The 24134-nt window shown below is 63.1% G+C and overlaps 1 protein-coding gene across 1 annotated transcript; it reads right to left on the bottom strand.

The window, feature by feature from the left end:
- Window positions 1-389: 389 nt before the first annotated feature.
- Window positions 390-16355, bottom strand: DPEP1 (dipeptidase 1). The gene is made up of 10 exons (XM_073308244.1): window positions 16127-16355; window positions 9236-9368; window positions 8363-8495; window positions 7717-7867; window positions 7349-7418; window positions 6091-6267; window positions 3516-3603; window positions 3357-3432; window positions 2017-2152; window positions 390-950 (listed from the first exon to the last, which is right to left on the bottom strand). The coding sequence occupies exons 1-10, from the start codon at window positions 16237-16239 to the stop codon at window positions 780-782; spliced, it is 1248 nt and encodes a 415-aa protein (XP_073164345.1). The 5' UTR covers window positions 16240-16355; the 3' UTR covers window positions 390-779.
- Between the last annotated feature and the right edge of the window lie 7779 nt (window positions 16356-24134).

Genomic DNA, 24134 nt, shown 5'->3' with positions numbered 1-24134 from the left:
GCTTTTGCAGGCCTGTTTACCAGGTGCCTGCTGCCGCCTCCGCTGTAAAGACAGGCTGTTCTTTGAATGTTAGAGGAAATTGCTAACAGGATGATTGATTGGCCAGCTAATTAGCTAATGATTAACGTCTGCACAGTGCCTTCACCATGTAAAGGCTGCCACAGATCCCTGGTCCCTGGCGTGGGCACACGGGGCAGCTGCTCCTCTCCCACCCCAGCCTTCTAGCCCCTGAGCTTCGTCTCGGAAAGAACCTAGTGAAAAGGCTGTCCTGCTCCTGCCTTCAGCCCAGGGGAAAGCTGGGGGCTGGCCTAGCCCGGCCTGCTGGGGTGAGGGCTCGCACTGGCTTTGGGGAGGTGTGGCTGGTCCTAGTTCATAGACTAGACAGACAGCAGGGAGCAGAGACAGCTTTAATTCACATACTGCAGCATTGCAGGTGATGGCTGGGTGCCAAAGGCACAACCCCTGTGAAAAGCCGCATGGAGGCCCAGGTTGACTGTCCAGAGGCAAACCGGGGCCCAGGCTGGGGCGTGGCCACTTAACCCAGCTTCGATCATGGCAGCCCGTGTCATGGCAGCCAGGCCTGTGTCCAACATGACTGAATCTCACCCCCTTTGGGCCCAGTGAGACTGGGAGATAGTAGGGCAGCTGTGGTCTGATCGGCTCCCCTTCATGCAGGGCCAGCCCCAGGGCAGTGGAGAGTTGGGTTGCACCCCTCCCGCTCCAGCCAGGCTGGCTCAGAAGTGAGAAGGGGTGGGGGTCTGGGCTCTGCTTCCAGAGCTCTACAGGAGGAGGGAGTAAAGGAGGGGGATGATGAGAGCGGCTGGCAGCACGCTGGGGGTGCTGGCTTTGGCACGGGCAGGGTACCCGTAGCTGGTTCTGCACTGCCCTTCCAGTTCCTCATAGGCAATCGGCTCATCGTCAGGTGGCTCCTGGGACAGGCTGTCCCTCACCTACCAGGGAAAGGAAACAGTCAGCTTCTCACAGTGTGCTGCAGAGTGGAGCCATGGGCCACGGCCGGCTCTGCACTGCGGAGCGGGGACACGGAGCCACAGGCCAGGGCCGGGTCTGCGCTGCGGAGCGGGGACACGGAGCCGCAGGCCAGGGCCGGGTCTGCGCTGCGGAGCGGGGACACGGAGCCGCAGGCCAGGGCCGGGTCTGCGCTGCGGAGCGGGGACACGGAGCCGCAGGCCAGGGCCGGGTCTGCGCTGCGGAGCGGGGACACGGAGCCGCAGGCCAGGGCCGGGTCTGCGCTGCGGAGCGGGGACACGGAGCCGCGGGCCAGGGCCGGGTCTGCGCTGCGGAGCGGGGACACGGAGCCGCGGGCCAGGGCCGGGTCTGCGCTGCGGAGCGGGGACACGGAGCCGCGGGCCAGGGCCGGGTCTGCGCTGCGGAGCCGCGGGCCAGGGCCGGGTCTGCGCTGCGGAGCCGCGGGCCAGGGCCGGGTCTGCGCTGCGGAGCCGCGGGCCAGGGCCGGGTCTGCGCTGCGGAGCCGCGGGCCAGGGCCGGGTCTGCGCTGCGGAGCCGCGGGCCAGGGCCGGGTCTGCGCTGCGGAGCCGCGGGCCAGGGCCGGGTCTGCGCTGCGGAGCCGCGGGCCAGGGCCGGGTCTGCGCTGCGGAGCCGCGGGCCAGGGCCGGGTCTGCGCTGCGGAGCCGCGGGCCAGGGCCGGGTCTGCGCTGCGGAGCCGCGGGCCAGGGCCGGGTCTGCGCTGCGGAGCCGCGGGCCAGGGCCGGGTCTGCGCTGCGGAGCCGCGGGCCAGGGCCGGGTCTGCGCTGCGGAGCAGGAACATGGAGTGCACGGGCCAGGGCCGGGACTGTGCCATGGGACGGGGACATAGAGCTGCGTGCAGGATCAGCATGGCAGGTGCGGGGTGGGGGCACAGAGCCCCATGGCAGCACTGCTGGGTTAGGGCCGGGCTGCTGGGTGGCTCATGGAGAGGCAGGTACCTGGCCCTGCAATGAGGGGGGCATGGGCGGGCCAGCGCTCCGTGCAGCGACTCTCCCATCTCTTCTCACTCACCTCCTCCGCCTTCTTGAAGACTCTCAGCAGGTTCATGGCGAGGGCAGCTTTCACTTCGGCTTCAGTCCACTTCCTTCTCAGTAACTCAGCTATTAACTCGGGGTATTTGGAAACATCCTCCAGCCCCTGGGGAAGCCTGCAACGTGCCGGAAAGCACTGAGCTCACAGCTTGGTTTGGCGGTTCCCAGGCCAGCCAGAAGCACTGTGAGTAGCAACTCTGACCCCTGCATAGCTCAGGCCATGGGGCTCCCCTGGGGACGTGGTTTCCAGGGTTAATTGGCCCAACTTGCAAAGAGTTTGCACTCAAGGTTCCCGCCCCCAGTTTCCTCTTGCCCCCTATTAATTCCCCCCCAAAATAAGTGGGGGAAGAGGAAACTGGGGGTGCACACAGCCCCTGGCATGAGGGAAGAATGGGGGACCCTGGTATGGGGGAGGAGGGGAATGAGGGTTGCCCAGGACCCCTGGTTGGGGGGGAAGCTGAGGGAGTCCATGCACTAGAGGGGCATGGGCACTATAGAGGGATGGGGCACACAGGGAGCTGGTGGGAGGAATGGGGGGACGCCAAGAGCCCCTGGGATGTACCACGAAATCAGCCCACAGGAGCTATGAAGTGTGCGCCCCCTAGAGCCCCTCACTGGTAACGCACCTTCTTGCTAGACCCAGGAGTGTGACTCAAAGGGTTCTGCCTTGGGGAGCCCCCTCTCCCCTCCCCCAGCTCCCAAGCCGATGGGCCCCACAGCAGGAAGAGGTGGTGAGGCCTATGAAGCAGGCACCCCAGCCCAGGGCGCTGTGTCCTTGGGAGCCGGTGCACGGGCCGGCTCACACAGGGTGCACGCGCTGCCCCTCGAGGGAGACATGACTCGCTCGGGACGCCTTTGCGCAGGGCCCCTAGCCGAGGGGCTGAGGTGGCGGGGGGGAGCTGCAGCCTGTTGTCTCCTGTAGAACCTTGGTACCAGGAGCTGCCCCATGGCTCGGTTCCAGGGCTGGAGGGGCCCTGGCAGGGGCCTGGCACGGGGGGGACATTTCTCTCCAAGGCTCAGCAACGGGCCAGGATCGGTTTCTGAGCAGTAAAGCAACCCCCAAGGCCTGGCCAGTGTCTCCCTGGAGACCAGCGGGGTGAGACGCCGAGGCTCTGGGGCAAGCTCAGGGAAGGAACCTGCAGGAGGGCAAACCCCAGGTCAGCCTGCTCTGGGGTGCCCTGGGCCCCAGGGCTGTGGGAGCTGGGCCCCAGCCTGCATGGCTGGGCATGGCTCACAGATGGCCCTGCTAGCGCTGCCAGGGGCTGGCTGTTCGGTGGGGTTAGGAAGCCCTCGCCCGCTCCGCCACGTGCCATTCCTTACGTGGGCACGCCGTCGTAGTCCCCGCCAAAGCCAACCGCCGTGGAGCCAGCCACCTTCTTGACGTGATCCAGGTGATCTGCGGGGGGAAGTGCCAGAGGTGAGCGGGCAAGGCCCGGTGTGCGGGAACCCCCCGTCCCTCAGGGCTGGCGCCAGACTCACCTGCGACCTGGGACAGGTTGGCAGCCTCCTTGTTGCAGGACACGTACATGTTGTAGAAGTTCACCATCACCAGGCCACCCGTCTCGTTCTGCAGGCGGAGACATGCAGGCATGGGCAGCAGGTGACCCTGCCTTTTGGGGAGGCTAGGGGGCCCTGCCCCGCACCTGCTGAAGCCATGAGACCCCCCGACATGGCCAGAGGAGCCCCGAGTCCCCCCATGACCAGAGGAGCCCCTGCCCACCCTCCCTGAGCTGCTGACTGGCCCGCCCCTGGCTGCTCTGGCTGGCCCAACCCCCGAGCACTGGCCCGAGCACCAGGCTGCTGGCTGGCCCAAGGAGCTGGCTCGACCGCTGCACCGGCCTAGGGGAGAAGGGGAGTGAGGGCGGGGCCTTGGGGCAGAGCATGGGTGGGCCCAGGGCCTGGGTTAGGGGAGGCTTAGCCTCCCCTGGCCGATGTTACCACCGGCCCATGCATGCGGGTTCCCAAAGGCTGCAGCAGGTGAGGGCTCTGTGGGCCGGGCAGCCCAGGGTCTCAGCTGCTGCTCCTGGGGCAGGGATCCCACACCTGCCCCAGTGCCGGAGGAGCTGGTTGTCCATGAACTGGGGAGCCGGCGGCGGTGCTGCTCGCCATGGTCCCCAGCATGCTGCTTCCCATGCAGAGCCCTGGACCCCTCCCTGCAGCGATCCAGCCAGCAGGCTGTGCAAGCCACCGTCAGCAGCTCCAGCTCAGACACTTAGGTTCTCACTACCAGCGTGAAGTTACCACTGGCCCCTTGCACCCAGGATCCTGCCCCTGCCCCCTTGTGCCTGGGATCCCGCTCCCAGCCCCTCACATCCGGGATCCCACCCCTGCCCCCTTGTGCCTGGGATCCCGCCACAGGATCCTGCCACTGCCCCTTCATACCCAGGATCCCGCCCCTGCCCCCTTGTGCCTGGGATCCTGCCATGGGATCCTGCCCCCATCCCCTCACACCCGGGATCCTGCCCCTGCCCCCTTGTGCCTGGGATCCCGCCACAGGATCCCGCCCCTGGCCCCTCACACCCAGGATCCTGCCCCTGCCCCCTTGTGCCTGGGATCCTGCCATGGGATCCCGCCCCGGCCCCTCACATCTGGGATCCCACCCCTGCCCCCTTGTGCCTGGGATCCCGCCACAGGATCCTGCCACTGCCCCTTCATACCCAGGATCCCGCCCCTGCCCCCTTGTGCCTGGGATCCTGCCATGGGATTCTGCCAGTGGCCCCTTATGCCCGGGATCCCGCCCCCATCCCCTCACACCCGGGATCCTGCCCCTGCCCCCTTGTGCCTGGGATCCCGCCACAGGATCCCGCCCCTGGCCCCTCACACCCAGGATCCTGCCCCTGCCCCCTTGTGCCTGGGATCCTGCCATGGGATCCCGCCCCCGGCCCCTCACATCTGGGATCCCACCCCTGCCCCCTTGTGCCTGGGATCCCGCCACAGGATCCTGCCACTGCCCCTTCATACCCAGGATCCCGCCCCTGCCCCCTTGTGCCTGGGATCCTGCCATGGGATTCTGCCAGTGGCCCCTTATGCCCGGGATCCCGCCCCCATCCCCTCACACCCGGGATCCTGCCCCTGCCCCCTTGTGCCTGGGATCCCGCCACAGGATCCCGCCCCTGGCCCCTCACACCCAGGATCCTGCCCCTGCCCCCTTGTGCCTGGGATCCTGCCATGGGATCCCGCCCCCGGCCCCTCACATCTGGGATCCCACCCCTGCCCCCTTGTGCCTGGGATCCCGCCACAGGATCCTGCCACTGCCCCTTCATACCCAGGATCCCGCCCCTGCCCCCTTGTGCCTGGGATCCTGCCATGGGATTCTGCCAGTGGCCCCTTATGCCCGGGATCCCGCCCCCATCCCCTCACACCCGGGATCCTGCCCCTGCCCCCTTGTGCCTGGGATCCCACCACAGGATCCCGCCCCTGGCCCCTCACACCCAGGATCCTGCCCCCTTGTGCCTGGGATCCTGCCATGGGATCCCGCCCCCGGCCCCTCACATCTGGGATCCCACCCCTGCCCCCTTGTGCCTGGGATCCCGCCACAGGATCCTGCCACTGCCCCTTCATACCCAGGATCCCGCCCCTGCCCCCTTGTGCCTGGGATCCTGCCATGGGATTCTGCCAGTGGCCCCTTATGCCCGGGATCCCGCCCCCATCCCCTCACACCCGGGATCCTGCCCCTGCCCCCTTGTGCCTGGGGTCTCGCCACGGGATCCTGCCCCTGCCCCTTTGTGCCTGGAATCCCGCCATGGGATCCTGCCCCCGGCCCCTCGCACCCACGATCCCGCCCCCAGCCTCTTGCGCCCGGCCCCTCACACCTGGGATCCCGCCCCTGGCCTGGGCTCCCAGCAGGGCCTGCTATCCCACAAGGGATATTTCCTTCCTGACCCCTGCTGGGGTGAAAGCACTGGTGGCTCGTGCCGGTTTTGCCTAGGGGCTGTCTGTGCGGGAGCTGCTCCTGCCCAAGAGCTGGTCCCTCTCTGCCTGGTTTGGAGCTGTGCGCCCCGATCTCCTGTGCTGGAGGAAACGCTCATCACTCTGCGCATCCAGGCCATCTTACCACCCTGCGGAGGATGTCGTCGGGCACATTGCGCCTGCTTCTGCAGAGCTCATAGGCTGATGAGTGGCTGAATATAACAGGAGCTTTGGAAACCTCTAGGGCGTCTGCCATCGTCCGCACAGACACGTGGGCCAGGTCGACCAGCATGCCTAGGCGATTCATCTCCCGGACCACGCGCTGGGGGAGCAGATGAGGGACGGGTGCTGAGTGCGGGCCCCTCCTGTGCGGCGCAGGCCACATCAGGGACAAGCTGGCCCCAGGCCCTGCAGAGTCTGAGCGGTGGGACCTGCATGTTCTCCTGGGCACCCCTCCTCACCCCACTTAGACTCGCCCCACCTGCCCGAGTGAATGGGACCTTGCCCCCTCCCCCTGGGCGAGTGGAGTCTGAGCCAGGGGGCCGGGGGGCGAGTGCAGCAGGCAGCACATCGAATGGGGATGGGGGGAAGACGGGGCAGGGACAGGAGCGCCCACCCCCGTGTCAACTTCCAGCAGCTCACGCTTTCCTCTGGCCCCTGTGTGAGTGAGCTGCCCCGGCTCGCTGTGCCCTGCATGTGGGTAAATGGGGGTGAGCAGTGCTGGGGGCTCCAGGGGCAGCAGCCATACGGCGCTTTAGGAACAGGGCGGTGCAGTGGGGCAGACGGCAGGGCTCCGGGGCCCCTGGGGTAACGTGGGGGGAGTCAGCCCACAGGATGTGAACTTCACCCCCCCTTGCCAGTGGAGAGCTGGGCAGTGGCACAGAAGCCATCAGGCACTGGAGGTGAGCAGCCACCAGGTTTCTCTGCCCATGGGGCAGGGGGATGAGAATGGGGGGGCAGGGGGGATGAGAATGGGGGACCAGGCATCCCAGAGAGGCCGGGGGTTGAGGACGGTGCAGTGGGGTCAGGAGTTTGTACTGCCAGGCTGCTGCTGGCTTGGAAAACACCACAGTGGCTTTGGGAATGTGGCCAGGGACTGGCAGCTGTCACGCTGGGAGCCAGGCTAGATCAGCCTCCGCAGCAGCAGGCCTGGCGGGCCTTGCTCTGGGACGTGGCAAGAGCAGCCCCGGTGATGGGAGTAGACAGCCTGTCCCAGGCCCTGATATGCCAGCAGCGCCCCTTCCAGAAAGGCTGGTCCCTGGCTGGAGAAGTGCGGGCGCTCTGTCCCCTCCCCATCCCCCCGAGGGTCTCCAGCTGGAGAGCTCCCTGCCCCATGTGTGGGCATGGGGATGTCGGCTTCCAGCCCCCCAGGCAGTGCACATGCAGGGGCCATTCCCACTCACCTTCCCAAATTGTGACAGGCCGTTGTGGACGGGCTGTTCCTGGTCTGTGTCCACCAGCCAGTTGTCCACCCTGCGAGCCAGAGCGCACACATCAGCCCAGCTCTTGGTGAGCCCGCGCGGCCTGAGCTATTTATTGGCACTAGGCTGCTGCCTGCCCCCGAGTGCCAGCACAGGGGCAGGAAAAGGCATTGGCACCGTTCTCAGCCCTCTCTGGGCCCCGGGACCCGCACGGGGACTCACTCACCTGGGGAATCCCGGCGTCCCTGTATGTTGTTACAAACCCACCAGGCCCCGTTCTTCTGCCCCCTGCGTCCCGACCCCACTGGGGCCCAGCAAGCTGCCATGCACCCCAGCACTGGGGTCCTTACCAGGGGGTGTTGCAGCTGTGGGAGAGGGTCATGTAGCGCACCCCCAGCCGGTAGAGCATCCGCAGGGTGCCCAGGCTGCTGTCCATGGAGTGGCCGCCCTCCACGCCAATCAAGCTGGCAACCTTCTTTGCTTGGAAGGCGTCTTCTATGCCTGCAAGAGCAGCATTTCCCAGGCCTGAGTCAGCGGGCAGGGGGAGTCCCAGCGAGCCGCGCCGGCTAATGAGTGCCAGGTTGCTCACGAGGGGGTGTTGCCTAGGGCCTGCTGAGCTCCCCTTCTGCCTGGCAGGCCCTAGCTACCCTTGTAGGAGACCTCGGAGGGGCTGGCTCGTGACAACTCGAGCTCCCAGCTACCGACTGCTGGAAACCTCAGTGGGCTTTGCACAGGGCAGGCACGTCTGCAGAGAGAGATGCCTCCCCCAGAGGCACACATGGCAGGGTACCAGGGAGCTACCTCCCCCATACAAGGGGCTGGCAAGGACCATGCCCGGGCAGGGTGCTGGGTGCGGAATGGCAGCGGCTGCTGGGCAGGGAGGTCCCCCTCACCCAGCTCATTCTGGGCCGGGATGCGGCCTGGGGCGTCCTCGCTCAGCTCCTGCACCCCCCATCCCCGCAAGGAGCTGGGCAGGGGCCACGCTCCATCGCTCACCTGTGCTGTCGGTGACACACACAAAGGCCTCGGGGTACTTGTCGCACATGCGGTGAATGACGTCGATCTGCTCCAGCGTTCGCTTCACTGCGTCTTTGTTCTGGGTATCACAGGGCACGTAAGCCGCCCAGAACTGAGCAGGGAGACAAGCGGGGAGTTAAGGAGCCCGGCCCTCCGTGCGGGGCAGCGCCATGGGGCAGGGCAGCCTTAAGTTGTTCAGGAGGCTGCTTTGCTTCATACATTGCCACCTTCAACCCACACCCATCCCAGAGCCAGCTGTGGGGCGAGCACAGGGGTGCCCCGGGCTCGCTTGGTACCTGGGACTGGGGGGGTGGCATGCACAAGCAGCCAGCCGCTGCCAGGGGATTCTCACCCCAGGTGGGCACAGACCCAGAGAGGTCAGGTGGCTGCTGACGGTCGGTAGCTCCTGGCTCCATCCCTGGGCTCAGAGCCTCTGGGACCTGCAGTGAAAGTGGTGAGCAGCTTTGCAGATGAGCTGCCGGGTCCCACCTGGCCTGGGGGCTGGGCTGGATCCCTGGGTGTCAGGGAGCCGGAGCCTGAGCACGGTGGAAGTGAAAGCGGCCATGCTGGGGAAGTGCAGGCAGCAGGTGGGTGACAGGGGCTGGCTTCCTCTGGCCCTAGGAAAAGTCCAGCAATTGCTCAGCCGAGAGCGAGGGGCGGCTCGCCTGCCGGGGGCTTTCCAGGGAGATCTCCCGCCAGGGAGCCAGGCTGAGTCATACAGGCTCCTCGGCTGGAGTCAGTGTCCCCGGCTCTGCTGCCGTCATGGGGGCGTGAGCGCTGCCGGTCGGTGTACGCCAGTGCCCTGCTGCGAGCGTGGCTGTGTGGGCCCTGCCCGCGGGATCTACAGCCTACCTGCCCCCCCACACGCCCACTCCGCAGCTTGGGGATGCTGGTGTGGGTGTCGTTGAGCAGGGTGAGGTTTGCCGGCGCCACGCTTAGCCTGTTGTTAAACTTTTTCAGCAGCTGCCAGGGCAGGTCGTTGTGTCTGGAAAAGAAAGGGATGAAAGTGAGGGAGCCTGGGAGCCGTGCTCCTGTGCCCCCCACATGCAGGGGGAGCAGCCCCGCCCGACCCCTTGGGGCAGGGGAGTCGAGTGTCTGGCATGAGCCCTCAGCCCAGGGGAAGCCTGGGCGTGGACGGGCACCAGGCAAGGCTGGCGTGTAGCACTACCCAAAAACGGTATGCTGGTGTGAGGGGCAGATCCTAGGGCTGGGCTACCCCCCATGTTTGCAGGGGGGCCAGGTACCGACAGTTACACCAGGTCACCCCCTGGCGTGGACACCAGGTTATGGTGTAAAGGAGCTTTATTCCGCTGCCAGGACAGGACTAGCCACTCTCCTCTAAGCACATTTATCCCAGGGTAGCTGCGTCCACATGTACCCTGGTCGTCGGCGGGCGGGATCGAACCCTCTGGAGCTTAGTGCATGAGCCGCTACCACATGAGCAAGAGCCAACTGGCTGGTAGCGAAGGCTGTAGGGCAGACTCATTAATCGCTCTCTCAGTGGTCTCGGTGCCACTCGATGGGACAGAGCCCCACCCCAGGAGGTGTGTGGGTTACACACGCTCGCTCGGGGCTTGTACCTTGTCCATTGTGTCCAGAGAGCTGAAGCAGCACAACTGGTGTTTGCAGACGAGGCCTGGTGAGGGTTAGTTCCTACACAGGCAGGCTGGAGGGCTGTATCGGCCTGGGGGGCACCTCGGCCCCCTCCTCTGCTGAGCATTGCCCCAGCTCTGTGTTTTCAGGATTCCACACCGGCGCGTGAGCGTGCCACTCCCCCCGAAGCCCCGCAGCCGGCTGCAGCCAGCGTTTGGAACCGGGGCCACAACCGTAACCAACTCTGGGCTGGCGCCTTTGCTGCTGCCGACCCAGACCCCCAGTGTTTCACTGTTGCATGCGTTTCAAAGCAAGGGATGGCTTGGCACAGACCCGCCTGCCCGTGCTCTCTCCTCCCATCTCTGCGCAGCGGAGACGGGGCCCTCTCTGCACTGTGGCATTAGCCATGCCCGGGTGTCAGCTGGCTTCTGCACAGCCCGAGGGGACGGGCCATCCCCACTGGTCCCGTCCCAGCTCCTCCAAACCTGCTCAGCGAAGCCGAGATCGCCGGGGCCAGCAGCAATTCCAGGTCCAGTGCCTGGAGCTGGCTGGCCCCTCGGCAGCCTGCAAGACCTGGGCCGTAGCCCATACAGCGGACACACCTTAGTCCTTCAGCGGCTGAGTGCCCAGGGCTCGCACCGGCTCCCCGGTTTGTGCCCTTGCCCTGCTGAGCTGCCCCTGGCTCAGCTGCCAGCTGGCGGGTGCCTGGAACCTGCCTGCCCTTAGTAGAAACCCTCCGGACACGGCTGCAGTCCTGAGCATGGCAATATCCTGCCTCCCCGCCCCCCGGGAGCCCTGCCCAGCTCTCTGCATGCGAGCCGAGACACTCTGCCTCTCTCCCCTCCTTACACTAACCCAGCCTGGGCAGAGGCCAGGCAGGAGGTCCCAGCAGCCCAGATTAACCCTCGCAGATTAACCCTCGCAGTGCCGTCTCCAGCCCCGCTAGGCTTGCGTCTCTTCCCAGCGTCTGGCAGTTGAAGACTAGCCAACAAGACAGGCGTCCTGCTCGGCGGGGGATTGGCCATGGGAAGGGTTGCCCAGGGACAAGGAATCTTTAGCCTAAGACCGAATGGCTTTTTCTGTGGATACAGTCCAGCCCAAGGCAATGGGGCCAGGCAGGAGGCTGCGCTCTGCACAAGCTCAGGCTGGCTTCTGGCCTTGACATCGCCCATGAAACTGCGGCCCGGGCAGGTGCAGTGACTTGGGCAGGTGTGCTGGCCTCCAGACAGGGATCAGAACCCGGGAGCCGCTGGCTCCCAGCCCGGTTTGTGGCAGTGTGTTGAACGGAGGTGGCAGCTGGCAGGGGCCGGGGACAAAGAGCTGTTAAGGTTGCTGGTGGCTTGGAGGGGGCCGGGGGGGAGCAGGGCTGGGCTGGCGGCAGATAAGGGAGCATGATACACAGCATGGCAGCTGCCTCGTGCCCAAGCGCCTCATCCCCTGGAGCTCAGTGAGGCAGGGGCTGCAGGAGGGAGGATGCTGGCGGTGGCTGGAGTCAGGAGGCGCTGTTTTTAACCACCGATGATCACGATCGGTTGGTTGCACTCCAGTGAGGCGCTGCTGCAGGACCAGCTAGACAAGCCCTGCCCCAGTGTCAGGAAGAGCCAGACCCCTGGTGTGTTGGGGGCGGGGGAGGTGGCTTGAGGGTGGGTCACATGCTGGGCAACCCTACATGTTTGCAAGGCCCCTAGAGATTTTCTCCTGGTGCTTTGCCAGCCAGGCTGAAACTCCCTGAAAGCCTGTGGCTGAGGCTGACTGAGTGCAGCTCAGGGCCTGTTCAATCTCTGTCGTAACATTTGACTCTCATTGGGTTGTTTGGGGGCTTTCTCTGAAAACTCCTGCTGGGTGTCTTTCCCAGCTCTGGCGGGAGGTTTCCAGATGAGGCAGAGGCTTCTCTACAGTCCTGCGCTTGGAGGACTCTTTGCTGCTGGTTGTTTTTTCTCCCGCATTGGACGGCTCGGCACGTGGATTTACTGATTCCCCCCGGTTCCATTTCTGCAGCAGTTTAAGCTTCCTTGCTGAACAGAAAGCTTTGTGTAGGTGACGCAGCCAGCACGTATCCTCCCCTGCTGGCGGTTTCCCTCTGCGGGATGAAGCTCTGTCCACGAAGCGCTTCCTGGCAGGGAACCACTTTGCCTTTCTGGAGGGTGTCCGTGTGACTGGCTGGCTTAGGGTGACCAGATGTCCCGATTTTATGGGAACAGACCTGTTTTTGGGTCTTTTTCTCATATAGGCTCCTATTACCCCCCACCCCCGTCCCGATTTTTGCTGTCTGGTCACCCTAGGCTGGCTGCCGTGTGATGAGGGTGCTAGGGAAGAGTTTGCTGCTGCGGCGTGGCAGTTGTTTGGGTCTGTGTTTGTACACAGGGGTGATGGATCCGTTGTTCCATGGGCCTGTGGAATGTGTCCACATCTCAGCTGCCAGGAGCTAGGCTAGTGCTCCCCATGGGCCCCCTGGTACCCCTTCACCTTCTCAGGCTTTCCCACCATTCGCTTCCTTAGGGTTGCCAGTTTCGGCTGGGCGTATTCCTGGAGGTTTCATCACGTAACATAAACTTTAATTAAAGATTAACCATTAATTCCTGGAGATCCCAGGACATCCTGGAGCGTTGGCAACCCTACGTTCTTTTGCCCTTTGGCTCCTGCCTAATCCCCAGGTGAAGGCGGCAGGGATGACACTGGCTGTTACCTGGGCTGCGTTCCAGAGGCCACAGTTCCCGGACTGCTCTGTATGAGCCAGAGCAGGAAACGAAGCCCCAGGAGAGCCCCTCCGCTGGCTTTGCTGCAGGAGGCTCATGGAAGCAGCTGACCCCAGGGAAATGGATTGGGGGCTTCCTAGCTCTGTGCTCAAGGGCGCTGAATTAACTCTCTCACTGCCGGAACACAGGCAGGGCTGTGGATTGCTCCGTGGAGGGAGGGCTGTGCCCGGCCTGGGAGGGCATGCGGCCTTGGCACGGGAAGGGTTGATCCAAGGCCTTGCTCGGGGGTGTTATACAGCAGCCAGGAGGTAGCTGTGATGGTCCCAGATGCGTATGCAAAGACCCCTGCCCCTGCTCAGCATGCGAGAGAGCCCAGGCAAATGCCAGCACTCAGCCAAGGTACCATTCTGTCCTGGAACGAGAGCAGCCAGAGGTGCCCAGACATTCCTGTGTTACTGCCCGAAATTCCACCCAGAGCCTCCCTGCGCCACGCTGGAGCCAGAGGGGAATTCCCCAGCGAGTCCACGATGAGCAGAGAGGCTGGAGGAGTTTTTCTTTCCAGGAGTTTTGAGTGTTTCTCTTTCCTGGGTAAGAAACTAATCACAAGAAGGAAGGCAGAGGGGTTCCAAGAGCCGATGGAAAACCCCGCAGGGAACTCCGCAGGCCACAGCTCCAGGCACTGTTCCTGGCAACATTGACCTGCTCCAAGGCTTGGGGAGCCATGGCCAGGTGGCCGGAGCCGCGTGGCACAGCGGGGTGGGTGGCAGCAGGCTCCTGCTTGGAGGGAGGCAGCTGCCATTTGCCGTGGGTGCTCTCCTGGGGGGTGGGGGTAGGGTTAGTTACTGAACTGGCTGCCTGTGAGTTTCCTCTCCTCTGGGCCTTTAACCAGCGTCCTCAGCTTCCCGGCTCAGAGCACGGCAGGGGCCGGCTGCCCTGCACACACCACAGACTCCAGCTGGGCATTGCCAGGGCTCCCGGCAGGGTTGTGCAGCCCACACCCGCAGCGTGCCCTGCTCCCACACCCCAGCCAGCTGCATTTGAGGCCGGCTTGTGATGCCCCCTCGGCAGCACAGACACAGCTCATCCGCCCCCCTGGCCAGCGCAGGATTGCGCCCGTGGTGGGCTCTCAGGGGCGGTCCCTCTCCACCTCGAACCGGCCCCCGTCAGGCCCCCGAGAACCGCCCCAGCTTGCTGACTTACGCGGCTGCCACTGCCGTCATTTAAGGAAGTGTCACGCGGCTGGGGGAAGCAAGGTGTGTGCTGCAACTGCGGGGGCGTCTTCCCCTTTCGGTCCGCAGACAGCCCCCTCCCCACGTCACTCAGTACCAGACGGCCCGCGGGGGTTATTTCTGTCCCTGGTCACTGTGCCTCGGCCTGGAAGATCACGCGGGATGACGTCTCCCTCTGCGCTGCTGCCTAGCGCCAGGGCAGTCGGGCTGGGGCCCAGGAAAGAGGAGGGGTCCCTCTGGCTCTGTCAAGCACCAGCCCGCGGGGTCTCAGCCTGGGGGGATCCTCTTCCCTTTCTGTATAGCTGCGGGGGTCCTGCCCCTTCTTTCTGGTTTAACCTGGGGACAGGGTGTGGAAGGGCTGAGGGGAGTACGGGCGGCCCAGGGCGACACTGCCCAATTTGGCAGCCCTCAGCCTCGCTGCGGGGGGTGAAGAGCGTCTCCCCACTGAGCCCAAGGGAAAGGGCTGACAAGGGGCTCACCCTGCAGTCCAGCGCCCCCAGGGCTCGCCGGGACTGTGCCTGGCTCCTCACCGCTGCAGGCTCAGGTCAGTCTCCCATGGATATGGGGCAGTGCCAGCCCTGCGAGCAGGACCAGCTCCACTGGATGGATGCGCACACGGTTGGGTCCACCTGCTCGTCGCTACGCTGGAGGGGCCCAAGGCAGGCCTGGGGGGCTGTGGGCCAGGACTGGGGGCAGTGACCGAGCTGGGGGTGGGAGCCCACGAACGGACTAGCAGCGGGAGGGGTGGCACAAGTCACTGGCAGAGCGACGTGGAGGCCCAGGGGTGGAAGAGCCGTGACACCCAGCCCCCTGTCTCAGTGACTCCCCCTAGGTGTGCAGACCTTTTGCCTGCTCTGAATCTGGCAAGCCCCAAAGCCTGAGTCTGGCAACCCCCCGGGTATCAGTAACAGTCTCAGTCCAGGTGCCCCTTTCTCTCTAGCGCAGCTTGCAGATCAGCATCACACTTACCCCTCCTACCCCTGAAGCCAGTAACTGCAGCAGCTGCGTCCCCCCGCCCATGCCACACACCCGCCTGCCCGGCCCAGCCAGACCCTGCGCTTCATCCCCCTCTGGGCTGTGGCTTGCTGTCTGCAGCAGCTCCAGGGACCCAGGCTTTCCTTAGTGCCAAGGAGGCCGAGGGAAATGCAGAAACACTGCTGGGTAGCAGTGACCTCCTGGCATGCGCTGGGGATGGCAGCTCCTCTGAGGCAGGCCAGTTCCCAGGGCTTTGCCCAGCTGAGATTGGGAAGCCCCAGTGAGCCCTGCAGCCAAACCCCACAGGCTAGTAAAATGACTCCGTGCTGGGGTTTCTCCTCCGCTCCGTGACGGCCCACTAGCTTTGTGCCTGTCGCACTGTGGGACGGACATGGTCCTTGGACCAATGCTCCCACCTTCCTCAGGGTCTCTCCGAGCTGCTCCCGGCCTGACCTCATGGGGTTCTCCCCCAGCTGGGAGCAGCCACTTTCCCCTGGCTGTGATGTGCCAGCAGGGCTGGGTTTCCCCTTTATGTTTTGCAGCGAACTCATGGTGTAGTGCAGCATGGCCTGGCCCTGATAACCCACCACATGCAAATCCACCCTGCCCTCCCATTCCCCTGGGGCATGCCAGAAACTCCAGCATTTCCCATGGGGCACACTGAGCAGGTCCCTGTGGAGTTCCGAGCCGTGGGGCTTCCCCAGGGTGGGGGTTTGCTGGAAATGGAGCCGCGCAGGGCTTTCATCACTGGGGGGTTTCTCAGGGAACTGAGAATCCTTGAGCAGGTGGGAAACTTTCCTGTTGGATGGAGCTGGTGCACCCTGCCTTCCCCTGAGCTGGGGGCTGCGCAGAGGGGATGACTCTACCCCTTGGTAAGGAAAAGCTCCCGGGAGGGCCAGCCGCTCCCTCAGGGGCTGCGTGGCGCCGGGGTAGCAGGCATGCTTCCCTGCCATGGAGAGCCTCTTGCGTGCAGTGGGGACTCACTCCTGAGCCTGCATTTCCATTGCCTGAGTTCGGCAGCTGCTATGCGCTCACGCTGGCCTGGCCTCACGCCACGAGGTGCTGAGAATATATCACCTGCCCAGCTCCAGGGTAAACCATATCGCTCCCCCTCCCTCTCCTGCAGAGCTCCGGTGGTGAGGGGAGTACGGGGGGCCCAGGGCAGGAGTATGGGGGGAGGCTCGTTCCCTCTAGGGGGAGTTTCCCAACTTGCCGCGACAGGGCAGGGAGCAGCAGGGGCTGGTATTTACCCGTCTATTAGAGGAGTCTCGTTCATGATTCTCTCTGCCTCCGCCCTGTAAAGCTCCGCTGAGCAGAATGGGAAAATGGATAAAAGCAAGTAGCTGAACAGCATTGGCTTCATGGTGGCCAGACAGCCCAGCCTTGGCTTCTGAGTCCTCCACCTCCAACCCTGCTCTAGAGGGGTCCCTTCGGCTGGGCACAGAGACTGCGCTGCATAAATGAGACTGTCTAGTCCAAGACCAAGATCTCAGTGATTGGAATTTGGCTTAGGTAACAACCCAGAGTCAATAAATAACTGTGCTGGATCATAAAGCGATTCGGAGCTATCTCTAGCTGGCTGCAATCTCTAGCTATCTCTATCTCTTAGCCTTGCCACACATGAGCTCTTCACAAAAGTGCCCTGTACAAAGCGTTCTGGGCATACATGGGGCAACCCCCACACATGGTCTTGAAGCTCGGAGCCCCCCCGCTCAGAAATGTCACGCGCAAGTGGCGGCTTCAGGTGTCATCCTGCCAAGGTCACGTCTACACTTGGAACTGGGGGGTGACACCCGGGTAGCTCTGGTGAACTAGGGCACCAGAAGCAGCACAGGAGGGGGTGAGTGACAGCACGGGCCAGCTGCCCAGAGTCCGTGCCCACGGGGTCCAGGCGGTTAGCTAGCCCCTGCTGTGCTGCCCGGCTGCTCTGTTTAGAAGGTCACCATTGCTGCATCCCCCGAAGGTGCCGTTGTTCGGCGTGTAGCTACTTGGCTGCGGGACGGGGAGTGAGCCGCATTCCACCTGCTAGGCCTGATTGGCTCGGTCCAAGAGAGGCAAGTCCAAGGACATGCGGGGCCGGGCAGGAGACTGGAAGTGGGAGATGCCTGTACAATCCCTCATTTGCAAGGCATCTAGAAGGGAGCTGAGCACTCCCTGTGTGCGGCCAGGCCAGGCCAGCCGCTGTCACTTCTCAGAGATTCTCTCCTTCCTGGAGCAGCAGCTGGGGAGGAAAGGAGTCTTTGAAAGAGGAGAATGTTGTGCTGAAACCATGGAAAACCAGCAGGGGCAGGCCCTGCCACTGCTTTCAGGGGTCCCTTCAATTCCACACATTTCCGGCCCAGCTGCGGTTTGCCGTGTTGGTCCCAGGACATTAGTGAGACAAGGGAATAGCTTTTATTGGACCAACTTCTGTTGGTGAGAGAGACCAGCTTCCGAGCTTCACAGAGCTCCTCTTCAGCCCGACCTGGTCAGTCTCCTTCCAGCAGAGACCAGGGCCCTCAAGTTCACTCCATGACGCCTGTGTCTAGGGGACCTTGGCTAGGGAGAGGGGAAGTTGGAGGGCTTCTCCTTAGAGTAAGTGTGAGTCAGAGTCCGTATTCCAGACCATCCCGGGGCATAGGCAGGGACTGCAAACCAGCAGAGCCCATGTACTAATGGCTGCACTGTCTGGGCTCCCTTGCTAATGATCTAAAGGCCCCCGGGGTTTTCACGGACTTTGCAAATTTGTTTTGGTATTGGGTTTACACAGAGAGCATTCCCTTCTGGGCCTGATGCCAGGTTCCATTCAGGATGTACCCCTGACGGGGCAAATAGTGGGGCGCATACGCCCATCCTCAGCTGATGGCACCTCTCCTGATCTCTGAGCTGGTTTGTCGGCTGTGTCAGCTGATGGGGCACGTGTGGAAGACACAGGTCTAAAGTGCAGCGTGTTTCTCGAGGAGATGCCAAGGTGATGAGCGCAGTGTAAATAACCAGACAGCGAAATGCACAGGTGTGAAAACGAAAGCCACCCTCCCCGCTCTGGATTTTCTCCCCCGTGGGGGGCAGTCCCAGCTGGAGAACTTGCCACATGCTCACAACAGCAACCAGCTGAATCCAAATTAAAATGGTGTGGCAAAGAAGGGGTTAGCCCCAAACAATAGCAGTGATGTGGAGGAGCACCAGGGAGAAAACTCTCTGTGGCTGGGGCCTGAGAGGGGAGATTTGGGCCTGGCTTTGCACAAAGCTCTGGCTTGGCTGCCTTGGGCGCTGCTGCTCGGACTAGCATGCCCTGCAAGGCCCTGCCCTCTGCTCTGCTGGGCCCGGGAACACAGGGCCCAGAGTTTGAATCCCAGAGTCAACCAATGCTTTTAACAGCCTGGGCTCGCTGTGCGGCCCTAGAGCTGCGGCCGACACTCTTTGGGCAGGGCCAGTGCTGCGCTTTTCACCCTGTGCGGGATGTGTGAGGGGGCTCATTGGCATGCGTTTGTTACCAGCCACTTCTGCCGCCTAGCCTGGCACTGAGAAAGTGTTCCAGCCACTTGTCACAGTTCTGGGCAAGTGCACCTGTACTTCCCTTCACGGCCCAGGTTTCCAGCTCCCCTGGCTGACACCTCTCTGGGGTGGAGACCTGTGTCTGTCTCCCTTCAGAGCAGGGTATTTCTGGGCTGCCAGCTCCCTGCCTTCCCCGTGCTATTCCCAGCACAGAAAGGCTTTCCTTGTGGTTACAAGTTTATCACAGCCTCAGCTGAAAACGAGCACCCAGTTGTATGGGGCCCCATAGGCCCAGTCCTGCCAACCCTACCCTAAGGATTGGGACCCTCGCTGGACCAGGGTCCTGGCTGTTGCTAGATCGAGGGACGTGATCGTTCCCCTCTATTCGACACTGGTGAGGCCTCATCTGGAGTACTGTGTCCAGTTTTGGGCCCCACACTACAAGAAGGATGTGGAAAAATTGGAAAGAGTCCAGCGAAGGGCAACAAAAATAATTAGGGGACTGGAACACATGACTTATGAGGAGAGGCTGAGGGAACTGGGGACGTTTAGTCTACGGAAGAGAAGAATGAGGGGGGATTTGATAGCTGTTTTCAACTACCTGAGAGGTGGTTCCAGAGAGGAGGATTCTAGACTATTCTCAGTGGTAGAAGAGGACAGAACAAGGAGTAATGGTCTCAAGTTGCAGTGGGGGAGGTTTAGGTTGGATATTAGGAAAAACTTTTTCACTAGGAGGGTGGTGAAACACTGGAATGCGTTCCCTAGGGAGGTGGTGGAATCTCCTTCCCTAGAAGTTTTTAAGGTCAGGCTTGACAAAGCCCTGGCTGGGATGATTTAATTGGGGATTGGTCCTGCTTTGAGCAGGGGGTTGGACTAGATGACCTCCTGAGGTCCCTTCCAATCCTGATATTCTATGATTCTATGATTCTAGATCAGAATTGAAAGCCCCAAGTCTGTTTAAAACCAGGCTATTTATCCCCAAACCCTTCCTTTGTGTGTTGATCCCTGGAGGATCCAGTCTGACCAGTACATGTGCATCTCCCTGGGGGTGGCTTCAAAGGGCTGATAAAGGAGGAATTAAATTAGCCCCCACGCCTACTAGAGCAGGTGTGTGCAATGCTGCAGTAGCAGACAGAACTGCATTGTTAATCCAATGGACCCCAAAGGCGCTAACTGCAATTCAATAAGGTTTAACTTAATCCAATAACATTTATCTTAATCCCATTAGGCTTTGTTCAGGCTATTGCTGGCCTGTCACCGTGTGCCCCAACCAACATGAGCCCCAGCTAGCAGCTAGAGCCAGGAGCGATCAGCTCCAAGCATTGATGGAATCCAACCGGCAGGGACTCCAGGGCTGGGTTTTTGTGTATGTGGGGGGTCTGGCCAACACCCCTGTTCTCACACCTCCTGCAGGCTGGTGGAGCTGCAGGGCTCATGTGGAGATTCGCTGGGTTAAAGTCAGTGCAGGGCTTGCCGGCTGGCTGGGGCGGAGGGCAGTTGGATGGCTATGCTCCGGTCTGTGCCATGCACGGAACTGCTGCCTGTGTGTTCCCACGAAGGCCCCCAGCACCGTGCTCGATGGAAATCCATTTCTCTGGGGTGGCGCCTAGCGCCCTGTGAGCAAGGCCAGGGCAGACACAGTGGGGCCTGCTGTGGTGTGCGGAGATGCCAACTTACCCCCCTTCGCAAGGGAGCGTCTTTAGGTACCTGGCTCCCTCCTGGGGCCCCTGGGCACTGGGCAGGCTGCAAAGCCGTAGCCAGCTCTGTGCTCCTGCCAGACTCTCAGTGTTCGGCCAGCACTCTCCCGTGCTGGTCCCAGGCAGGTGCTGCCATCCCACTGGCTTGATTCTAGGCTCTTTCCATCTCGCCCGGCTCCCTTTCTAGCCACCGGCTCTACTGCCAGCACCCAGTCTCAGCATGGCGAGTGGCTGCTGCAGCTGCCCCTCCTCGGCACCCCTGCCCACTGGCAGACCCGTCGGGCTTGTTCAGGAGCGTCCCGGCCCTCGCCCCCGGGCACCGCTGGCCGATGAGCAGAGCAGCCCAGGGGCGGGAGGGCACTGCGGGAAGCAGAGCAGCCCAGGCTACAGGATCGTCAGTGTCTCGCTCAGGAGGGAGCCGAAGGCCCCGTTGCTCCGGGTGGTGCCAGCAATTCTCATATCTTTGAGTTGGCGTGGCTGTCTCCTGGCCTGGTGCCCCGAGAGCGTCTCAGGCGAGCAGGCCGTGGGCTTGGGGCCATCATAGATCGCTGGCATCGCTGCTCTAAATGGTAAGCAGTGTTCCCAGCCGGTGGGGGAGTGAGGGGGCCACCTGCGACAGGCCTACGGCACAAAGGGCAGCCCGCCCTGCAAAGGGGACCAGCTGCCTCTGGCTGGCCAGGAGGCCCAGAACCACTGGCCGGGGCCCGGCTCATGGGCCGGTGAGGTGGCTGCTGGGGAAGGGGGTGCGGTTTGGGGAAGAGGCGCAGGGCCTGGGCAGTGGTTGGCTGTTGGGGGAACGTGGTGAGCCCTGGCCCGTGTGGCTTGCAGAGCCGGGCCAGGGTGGGGGTGACGGTTGGGGGAAGCTGAGGCTGACACGTCGCGTCGTTCTCCACCCTGGGCTGGGCTGGGGTTTGCGGAAGGTCCCGAGTGCTTCCCAGGCTGTGCTGGGGAGAGCATGTTTCCCGCTCTGCTCCACGCTCCCCTCCTTGGGGATGGGCGCCGAGTGTCAGCCTGACCCTGGGAGACGAGCGCACGGCCGGGCTCAGGCCTGGCGCCTGCTCAGGGTCACCCCCTGGAGCAGGCGCACTGGGTCTGCTCAGACCTGGAGCCACCCTTGGCTTTGGGGCGGACGGGGCCTGGTCTGCTGGCAGTTTGTGAAAGTAAACCAGTCACTTACCTTGGATGCTAACAGTGGTGAATGTGATCACTCAGCTGGCGCCGTGGGGGTGGGCTCCGGCACCTCCCGCACCGCCCTGGGGAACGGGCTCCGGCACCTCCCCCACCGCCCTGGGGACTGGGCTCCGGCACCTCCCGCACCGCCCTGGGGACTGGGCTCCGGCACCTCCCGCACCGCCCTGGGGAACGGGCTCCGGCACCTCCCCCACCGCCCTGGGGACTGGGCTCCGGCACCTCCCCCACCGCTCTGGGGAACGGGCTCCGGCACCTCCCCCACCGCCCTGGGGACTGGGCTCCGGCACCTCCTCCACCGCTCTGGGGAACGGGCTCCGGCACCTCCCCCACCGCCCTGGGGACTGGGCTCCGGCACCTCCCCCACCGCTCTGGGGAACGGGCTCCGGCACCTCCCCCACCGCTCTGGGGACTGGGCTCCGGCACCTCCCCCACCGCCCTGGGGAACGGGCTCCGGCACCTCCCCCACCGCCCTGGGGACTGGGCTCCGGCACCTCCCCCACCGCTCTGGGGAACGGGCTCCGGCACCTCCCCCACCGCTCTGGGGAACGGGCTCCGGCACCTCCCCCACCGCTCTGGGGAACGGGCTCCGGCACCTTCCCCACCGCTCTGGGGAACGGGCTCTGGCACCTCCCCCACCGCTCTGGGGACTGGGCTCCGGCACCTCCCCCACCGCTCTGGGGAACGGGCTCCGGCACCTCCCCCACCGCTCTGGGGAACGGGCTCCGGCACCTCCCCCACCGCTCTGGGGAACGGGCTCCGGCACCTTCCCCACCGCTCTGGGGAACGGGCTCTGGCACCTCCCCCACCGCTCTGGGGAACGGGCTCCGGCACCTCCCCCACCGCTCTGGGGAACGGGCTCCGGCACCTTCCCCACCGCTCTGGGGAACGGGCTCTGGCACCTCCCCCACCGCTCTGGGGACTGGGCTCCGGCACCTCCCCCACCGCTCTGGGGAACGGGCTCCGGCACCTCCCCCACCGCTCTGGGGAACGGGCTCCGGCACCTCCCCCACCGCTCTGGGGAACGGGCTCCGGCACCTCCCCCACCGCTCTGGGGAACGGGCTCCGGCACCACCCCCACCGCTCTGGGGAATGGGCTCCGGCACCACCCCCACCGCTCTGGGGAATGGGCTCCGGCACCACCCCCACCGCTCTGGGGAATGGGCTCCGGCACCAGTCTGGAGAGGGGTGGGGGCTCTTGGGGAGGAAGGCAGGAGGGTTTGGCTGCCAGGCTGGTCTGGTCTGGGAGGTGCAGGGGATGGGACAGGACAGGCGACTGTTTCCGGTGTAGGGGTGCCACACTGAATGGGCAAAGGGAACAAGTGGAGCAGGGGAAGGGAAGCAGAGATGTAGGGGGCTGAGATTGGGGCCTCATAGAGGAGTCCGTGGCCTGGAAGCCAATTCAAGAAGCAGGCAGGGCGGGGGGCAGCAGGGAGGGTACCGCCATCTGGGAGCAGTCCGGGTGGACCCCACACATCCCCAGGGCATTCCCCCAGCATTGCCTGCTGGAACTTGGGGCTCCCAGCTTGCGCAGACTGAGCCCCCGGGCTAACCGGGATGGGGAGCTGCTCTAGGCTCAGCTTCCCCCCAAGGTTCCCATTGCCTGACCAGCGCTGCCTGCTCTCCCACAATAGGACATCCTGCCTCCAAAAGCTGCTTGCCTGGCGAGCCCCCTCCCCTCGCCCCCTCCAGCCCAGCTCTGCCATGGTGCCTATGAGGAATCGGCTGGTTACAGGGCGCTGGGCAGGGGGCGCCCCAGCACAAGGGGCCCCCGATCTTGATGGGGTGACTCGTCTATGGGACATTTAATCTGCCAGTGTTGTGTGAGCTGCTCCAGCCAGACCCACTCTGTGACGCTGGCTGACCAGGTGCCTGCTGATGCCAAGGTCCCCATCGCTCACTTGAGCACTGACAGACATAGCTGGAATCAATCTGGCTCATCTGTATGTCAGTATTGTTAAAATAGGTCTTAGACTTATGAAGATGTGCTTAGTGCTTAGATTTTATTGGATGCTGGTATGTTGCTGCTCACTTATAATAGCCGTGTCCCGTATGGTATGGTAATATTTAAGTGTTTGTACAATAAGCCTCCATGTGTAAATCACCAGCCAGGAGAGAGACATTAGTGTAAAGTGCTGAGCACCAACAGATTGTGCTATGTCCTGCCTCACAAGGGAGGCCGTGGATACCAGACGAACTATTGTGGAACATCAAAGAGAACAAAAGACGTTGCTGATTGCTCTTCCCCCACAACCCCCATGAAGCCGTCTTGCAAGTGAATTCCTCCCAACAACTCAGTTTGCAACTCCAAGCAGAAGATGAGGAGGGATAAAAACCTCTAAGAGGAAGGAACTGTGTCTTTATGCTGCTTGGACTGTGAGAGGCAAGGATCACCAAGCTTAAGAAAAGCTCCCCAATGGTTGGCCTGCGTTAGCTCTAGAGAAGATATAGAGCTTGCTGATCATACAAGCTTCTATTACCTTTTGAAATTTACAACTGGAACTTATGTGTGTGTGTGTGTTTAGCTGCTTTAGCCTTGTAAATATCTGTCTTGTTTCCTTGTCCTACATAATAAATCTTGAGACGGATTATTATAGGACTGGCTACAAGCGTTGTCTTTGGCGTGAGATCTGACGTGCAATTGAGCTGGGGTAAGCGACTTGCCTTGACCTGAATATTGCTGAGTCTTGGTGTAAAGGACCATCTGTCACAAAGCAGGCTCACCTGGGTGGCAAGACAGTGCGGTGCACCCAAGGGGACTGTCTGACTCCTTGTTAAGGCTCTTCTAGTGCCTGAGGGGTTTACACTTGAGAACTGGTTGGTGAAATCGAAGTATAGCTCTCACAGGTAGTTTGGAGTCCAGCAGTGTGCCCTGAGGTCAATATTCAGCCCCCGAGCC

Source organism: Lepidochelys kempii, chromosome 12, assembly GCF_965140265.1.
Source record: "Lepidochelys kempii isolate rLepKem1 chromosome 12, rLepKem1.hap2, whole genome shotgun sequence".
Lineage (NCBI taxonomy): Eukaryota > Metazoa > Chordata > Testudines > Cheloniidae > Lepidochelys > Lepidochelys kempii.
The sequence above is the reverse complement of the archived record's forward strand: the minus strand, read 5'-3'. Positions and strand labels throughout refer to the sequence as shown.